The sequence below is a fragment of the Notolabrus celidotus genome, chromosome 6 (assembly GCF_009762535.1).
Source record: "Notolabrus celidotus isolate fNotCel1 chromosome 6, fNotCel1.pri, whole genome shotgun sequence".
NCBI classification, from domain to species: Eukaryota; Metazoa; Chordata; class Actinopteri; order Labriformes; family Labridae; genus Notolabrus; species Notolabrus celidotus.
This window is the reverse complement of record NC_048277.1, coordinates 8,136,793-8,144,783: the sequence shown is the minus strand read 5'-3', so window position 1 is coordinate 8,144,783 and position 7,991 is coordinate 8,136,793. Positions and strand designations below refer to the sequence as shown.

General features: G+C 41.4%; 1 protein-coding gene across 1 annotated transcript in view; it reads right to left on the bottom strand.

Moving 5' to 3' along the window:
• tspan33b (tetraspanin 33b) overlaps positions 1-7,991 on the bottom strand; it is a 34,624-nt gene that overhangs the window by 1,236 nt on the left and 25,397 nt on the right. Inside the window, exon 7 of the mRNA XM_034685020.1 lies at positions 1,753-1,914. Within this exon, the coding sequence (XP_034540911.1) occupies positions 1,753-1,914 (162 nt within the window). The remainder of the gene's footprint in view (positions 1-1,752; positions 1,915-7,991) is intronic.

Here is a 7,991-nt window from a genome sequence, read left to right as displayed (position 1 = left end):
ATCTAATTGCCCCCTTCCCGATTTGTATGATTATCAAGTGTTAGATATTAACAGGGAGTGAAGAAATAAGCAGATTATTAAGATCAGATTGGAAATATTAAGATGTCAACAAAAAACAAATGCTTTCAAAGAGGATGGGGATTTATTTCCAACACTGTGGAGTAACTTTAGTGAGTCTGCAATAGTTGTTTATGTAGACAACTTATTATTTGTGTGATGTATTCTCATTGTCACATCAAGCTTCTGTTTTTGCTGACATGAGGGGAGTTTGTCCGAAAGCTTGACGCTGTGTCTGATCGCTCCACATTGATGAAAGGAGCCAGATTCAGCTGGGGGTTTGCTTTTAAATGAAGTTTACTCAGTAAGGGGGTCAGTTTGAGAAAGCCCCTTCCTGTCTATCATCTGCTGTCCTATCAACAAAGGAAAAGATAGCTCAAAAGATAAATAAACGTTATAAATGTCCAAAGTGTAACTCGCAAAGAATCTTTGGCATTGATAGATTGAACACAGACTATTTTAACAACATGCTGTGTATCAACTCATCTGACACCTGCCCCGTGAGAGGGGTGACAGACATTAAAAATAACTGTGGAAATAATCAGTCTCCTTTTTGATGGTTTGATTTGCTCTTTCAGGTCACAAAGAGGCATCGGTATTAATTTCAATCTGTTTCATTCAAAGCTAAAAATCTCCCCACAGGAGCTTTAAGCTGGCAAATCTAGTCAAAGTGTTCATTTAGGATGTGAGACAAAGAAGAAGCATCATCATCGGATTTACTTCACATCAAAGCAACTGGAATACGAATGCCAAGCGTGCTGACAGGACTCATGGGTAATTTACATGCTTACCCCTTTAGCTGAATCTTTGGGGACCCAATCAGGCAGATAGGAGAGCCAGAGAAGACGAGGCTACAGATCCAATCGTAACACTGCATGCTGTGAGAGAGCACTGTGACGGTACCTGTCTCATTTTGATAAGTGCGCACACTAATTATTTGGAGGCAACTTTTCAAGAGTGCTAATTTGATTTCATGGGCTATCTAACATATTGACTTGGGTTATTACCAGCACTTAAAGCTGTGGGATTTAAGGTGTGTTGTGCAGCCGTGTTCACTGAGGAGGAGGATATTATCAGTATCCTCTTTCTCTGGCTCATAGTCTTACACACTCACAGACCTCCATCTCAGTTTAGCATTAACCCACACTCTCGGACTAGATCAGTGTAATAAATTAATAATGGGCAGTTAAAATTTCATTGTCCCTGTGTGCCTAGTTATTGCTGTCTTGGTGTAACTCTCTATTTTAAATCAGTTCTATCTCAGCAGTCTCACATTAACCCTGCTCGCTGTGGTTTCTCTTAAAATAACACTTTATTAGATTTTTCTTTCGTACAGAGTTTCTGCCTGAGATAATCTGCTCCAGTGCAGGGAAGTTGTTGGAAGCCCTGAGATTGATGTTTGGATGTGTGTTACCCCAGGATAGGTGCAGGGCCCTGATTGATGAAATGTCACTCAGACTATTTCGCGGTCTGGTCCGAATGCGCCACGTGGATCTGAATGCGAGGGAGCAGGCCCCCGTCAATATGTTGATTGCTACTCGCTAAGTCTGGTCAGCCTCCAGTTGATGCAAGTATCGACTCTTGTTTTGTGTGGGAGAGCTTATTTAAGATAAGACTTGAGTCATTTTACCCAGGAGTTATCTGAGGTAGCTTGTCAACAAAGCTGGCATTAAGTGGGTGCATGTGTTGGGTTACCTGAGGTAAGGCCAGGCCCAGGGCTAGGGCTCCCACCAGCAACAGATGAGACTCGATCCACATCACTGCTTTGTCTGCACATCCCACAGGGTAGATCAACTTGTTTGCCTCCAGGAAGTTTTGCGCTTGAATCCCGAAACCACACATGGTGTTAATCACTGCCTGCGCAACAGGGAGATAGATAACCTTTAATCTAGTCTTGTCTATTAAATCTGAATCACTGCCAACAGCTTTCAAAAGATGTGTAACAGACTGTTACACATCATCTGTCATGCTGCTTTGCATGACAGATATATAAGTTATTATGACAGCTGAAGAAGCCTGTTGACTGCAGAAACTTGGAGGAAAAGAGAAAAGCAAACTGCAAGCTGGTGAGACAACAGCGAGCATTTGATCTAACAAGAAAGCCTGTGCGGTCCCTGAAGCAGTCATGCAGGTACAGGCTCCAAACAGCAGGGTGCAGCACTGCATTAGCTCTACTGCTGTTTAATTAATTGATTTTCCAGCCATGAAGAAAGGTTGCTGTGATCTGTTTTCCGTGTAGCATGATGTTTAATCAATATTAGTGTGATGAATGTACATGAACTCTTTAGTTTTCTGTCTTCACACAAACTAGATGGAATAGTCTTTGGTGGCCTGTGAGCTTCTCTGCTGTCTCTGCAAAGAGGCTAGACAAGCATTTTGTTAGAGTCTGTGCGGGAGTGCAACTGTAATATTCATGCATGGGGACAGTATTTGCATATATACTGTTTGGGTTCTCGCATGCATTCTTATTTGCATATATTTTATTTGTTATTTATGTGCAGGCGGCTGTGGGGGTTGATTCTGTGTAAACAAAATATCATAAAACCTTCATGAAAAGTGGCTTAAATTTGGAACAGGTAAATCCTCTCTGCTAGCACTGTTCCAAAGGTTGGTTAATGTTACTGTTGGCTGCGTGTGGGACTGCATATCAGCACTTTGACTTTAATATGATCATTAAATCCCAAATGGTTAGCGTAAACTTGGGTACAGTTTGGCTGGCTTAATTTTAGAGCCTTTCCCCTTGATCATTATATAATTCTGAGCTTTTTTTAGATGCAAATCACCTCACGGAGATGGCCTCACAACAGCCGTATGTAAGCTGTATCTTCTCCTAAAGGGAGAAAGTGGTTGGTCATTATCAGTCCTGTCTGCACACAACAACCTGCTTTGCCCCAGGGAGAGGAAAGTAATACCAGCAGCACTTTATACCTGCAGATGCAGACATGTTGATGCTGCCTCCAGGCAAAGATAAAAATAGCTGCTGCAGTTTTGACACAGTTGTGTACTTATTCAATGTCAAAATGAGGCAAATACAGTTTGTCACTGTCGAGGAACTCTGGCATCATAACAGCATCCTTTGATTATTAATGGTCGGGCATGTTGCACAGATAATCTTCTATTTAAACGCCCAAAGAATATATATTTTGTGTGCAACAAACAACCATAATGTCCTAATATCAGGAACATGCCTTTCCTTTCACGTAATTCATTCAACTTGATAAAAAAGTAGATGTTAGAGCAGTTTATGTTGTTTATTATGGGCGAGAGTATCTCAGTCTATAGTTTAACTTGACTTCAGAACCGGGAAGTGGCTGGTTCAAGTCCCTGTGAGGCTAAGGTATGGGGGTTGGACTGGCTACTGCAGAGGTGCCAGGTCACCTCTGGTGCACTGTGAGCACCCTGAACTGCTCATGGCGCTCGTCTATGTGCAGCCCCCTCACTCTGACATTGCTTCATTGGTGCATGTTCATAGAGATCTGTTTATGCATGTGTGTGTGTGTGTGATGTGTGTGGGTAGCATGATGAATAACAGAATTAAATAAAACTGAAAATCCCCTCAAGGATTAACAAAGTTCTTTCTCTTGTTCTTCCTCTTCACCAATCAATAGGGCCTTGTCCTCTAAGCATACTTATTCCAGGCTGTGGTGCAGGGTTGATTGAAGGGAGTAGTTCTTATTTTTAGCCATAGTCAAATAATCTTTTTGATAAGCATGTTGTGAATGTAATTCATCTTACAAATCTTGAATTACTGCTTTTATCTTATCAGCACTTCACCATGAATCTGCTTCCTTTTTACATGCACATAGATGGTGTGCTGTGTTTTAAGCAAGCGGCAACATCCGGTCTCAAAATATGAAGTCCATGGGTAAGTGTTATATATATATATATATATATATATATATTATAAACTACAATTCATTGAGCATCCGCTTGAGGCTGGCTGCAGTAACACTGGAAACCACATACACACCAATTCAAAAAAACAATCTTTGCAGCAGAAATAAACATGTTTACAGCCTGGTTCAAAAAACGGCTTGGGTCTACGTAGCTAAATTCTCTATCAGCACAAACAGTACAGGGTTTTAATTTTTTTTCGAAGGCGGGAACACTGTAGCTGTTGGCTAGGAGGCTCAAAACCCGCCTCTTTACCTTACACTAAAGGCTGATTTATACTCCTGCGTTGCCCCTACGCATCAGGGGCTGATATGAGCTGACACGGACATGAGCACCACATACTTGTGTGTCGATGTGTCTGTGTCGCGCAGAAATCCTCAGCCAACACGCTTGAAGGCAGTGTGGTCTCTCTGATAGCCGGTCGCCTGCTTCCGGCCCCACTACGATCTCTGTTTACTTTTCCACAGAGATTCAGAGCGTGTTATGTTAATCTACAGCTGTTGCGTGTTGCTGTTTATCTTACAGACATGATTACAGGGAAGAATAGATAGGTGGAGATAAAATATATGGTCAATGTGCGGCCCAAGAGCGGGGATTCGGAAGTGCTGTAAATGCGGGAAATAAAATGCTGCTGACGCGGTCCGTGACGATTCTACAGGTAGTTACATTTTGGAGGAGGTGGGCGTCAGCTACGTGCACAGGCCTCTGCATAGGTACAGGAGTTACGCCGTTGATTTGACGCAGAAATATAAATCAGCCTTAAGTTTAGTTGAGTTGCAGACAGACCTCTTGAGCATGGAAGGTAACGTTGTTGTGCTGTTTTACCCAGATACAGTGATGCTATTTTTTGATTGGCTGTTGGGTAGCTATATTTCTGTCTTTCTTTTTGATTAGCTGATGCGTGACAGGCTCCTTCTGAAGGAAAAGCGGCGCAACTTGGTGGTCGTTGTCCTAGTAATTATTTTGCATGAGAAATACAAAGTGTGGCATGTGAGCGTGTGAACAGGTTGAAATGCATGTGAGACTTCAGAGCCCTGGGAACAGATGGGTGACGTCACAGATACTACATCCATTATTTATACAGTCTATGGTTTTAAGATGATGACGTGGTTTTAATCCTTTAATTGGTCGCTAGTGTCTCCATTGGGGTAAAGCAGACCTGTGTGAATCACAGCACTTCACCTCTCTGGGTTTAGGTTATTCATTATTTTGTAGCATTTATTCAACTTTATAAGATAACTCTTGTTACTGAGAATTGCTAGATGCAGTTGTTTATTTGTCTTGTCTGTAAGCAGCAAAAGTTGAACTCTTCAGTTAAACTCCATGCCCTCAATCTCAGACTAAAATACCAAGTTCGTCCTTGTTGATTGACTCATTCAGGTTTCTGCTCTGATCCTTCAGACTCACATATTTGTGTTCTTTGAAACCTTTGCCGAGGCATTTTATTAAAACGTCTTTTCATAGCAAACAAAAGTTGCTTACTGGCATTCTGAGCTGCACGTCTTTATTGAAGCTACTTCACGCCTCATCTGCTGCAGTTTTCCGTCAAGCTTCACCTGTCACACATATCAGCCCTGAACATTTACTAACATTTGCCCAGGTGGGGTGCATGTGTGAACGAGGGCGACCAAATCTGTAAACCCTACTTTATGCAGACTCTCATGCAAGCCCTCTGGTCTGCAATGAAGTCAGGGTGAGCAGATCTGTGAGTGTAGAAGGTAATATTCTGGAGCATTCACCCCAAACAACTGATAATCTCCTGCAGTGAGGGATATGTTTGAAATCCAGGACCTCCTGTGCAACCTCCTGTGCTGAGCAATGAAGCCAGTGCCGGGGCAAAAAAAACTGTAGATCCTTACCAATCAAAGATGACCGGTTTTGAGAATATTAAGACTAAGAGTTATGCATAATTACCCATTTATAGGGGCGTGAATAATTTACTGACAGGTGGGTGAATGGTATCTGTTTGCAGGGCGTCTTAGTTTTCTTTATTGCTCTTTTCTTTCTGCAGTCTTTGTTTAAAGACACTGTGAGGAGTTTAAATGTTGTATTAATTCTGGTAACTCTTTTGGACGATATTAGAAGTGCTCTGGTTTCACCGTCTAAAACAATACTTTGCTAATCCTGCTTCAGTATCAGCCATGAGGACAAAACATTACGCCAAAAGAAAATTATCTCAAGAATAACAACTCCTGCTTGAAACTTCTCACTGCCAAACTTTACTGAATATGGACTTGGCTTTTTAACAGTAAATCTGACCTGAACACAAAAACGAAAATTCAGTATAAAGAAATGACCAATTTTGTCACTGATAGTCTCACTTTAATCTGTAGATCTTAAGGAGGCATCAGTGTTAGAGTCATGTTATTCAAGACTCAGTTAAAAACTCTCAACCACACTGAAAGAACAACATGATGATGTCCTACGCTTAGAGTCCGCTTGGTAACCATTGTACAACAGTCAAGCAACATTGTTGTTCCGACGCCGCTTGTTAATTGACTTCAACTGTCCACTCTTGGAAACATGACTAACAGAAATATATCCCTCAATCAGCATCTCCCTCTTTTTCAACCCCAAAAGGGTCTTAGCAGATGTGTATCTAACATGAGTCTGGTCCTGCTGGAGGTTTCTGCCTGTTAAAGGAAGTTTGTCCATGTCACTGTAACATTCTAAATGCTGCAAAGTGCTCTGCTCATGGTAGATTAAGATGAGATCAGACTGAGTCCTGTCTGTAAGATGGGACTGGATCTGATCCTGTCTTGATGTTGGGTCTTTGTTAATGATAGAACATAAAGTACTTTCTAGACCTGCTCTGTTTTTAAAGCGTCTCGAGATAGCATTTGTTGGGATTTGGAGCTATATAAATAAATATTTATTTACTGATTAGTTGCACTAACTAACTATATCATTCAAACAATAACATACTAATAAACAAATCAAACTTATAACCAGAGGATAAAAAGGTCTACGTTTCAACAGAAAAACGTAAGCACCAGGAAAAAGACAAGTGCCGTCGTGACTGCACAAGAGGCTTTTGAAAACTGCAGAGAGTTTTCCAGAGAGAGTCCAAAGGCAAAAGCAATTAAAGAGACAATCACTGAATTTATTGCACTTGTTAATCAACCTTTCTCCATGCAAGAAGAACAAGGACATACAGGTAAATAGCGCATTGGGATCCCCTGCATACTCTACTGAGTCACCGCAGACGTATATCTGCCTGCCCTGTTTGTTGTGATCTCTACACACATTCACAGCCTGATCGACAACGGACAGATGGGCTTCTGATGTTAGTCTGGTGAGTATGCTGAGTTTGACGGCCTGACTTTCGACTTTAACATGAAAAAGACATTACACACACAGCAACATCGATCAATGTTGCCTTTGGAACCATGCAGGCACATTGCAAAGCAGAGGGTGCATGTTGTGCTTATGGACAGTGTAGACACAATATGGCCGGGGCTATGGAAGAGTGTAGTGCTAAAAGCTTGGGCTGTAGGAACACACTTTACAGATTTAAAAAAAGTTCAAGAGTTCGAGGAGTTCGGTTTTTTTGCCTGCACAATAGGGGCCTCAGTTTATAAGCTTAAAATATATGTATATATATTTTTGCTAACTACTTCTACTCCTTCCCTACCCTCAGGTGAGCATAAACTGAACATTATGGACTTTCTAGAATACAGGAGTGTGAAAAAATTCAGGTAATCATATGGGTATCTGCCATCAGGAGAAATGATCAGTTATTGGTATCAGCTCAGATGATTAATATTGTGCGTCCATAATAAACAGAGCTTACGGGCTTCAACTGCACCTCTTCGCTGGTTTGTAGAGAAGTAGGAAGTTCATTGGAGTTAGCATTTCCAGTATAGCAACAGCCTTCTTGGAGCTAAATCATTTCTATTCAGAAACCAACGGGTAAAATCACAGAGACCGCATTCATGTTTTATACAGGATGTGATAAGAAAATCAATGTCCTGAGATGATCCTGTTCATGTTTGAAAGGGGCTTCAGTTTGTCCACTTGGTAAAGGTTATAAGTGGGTG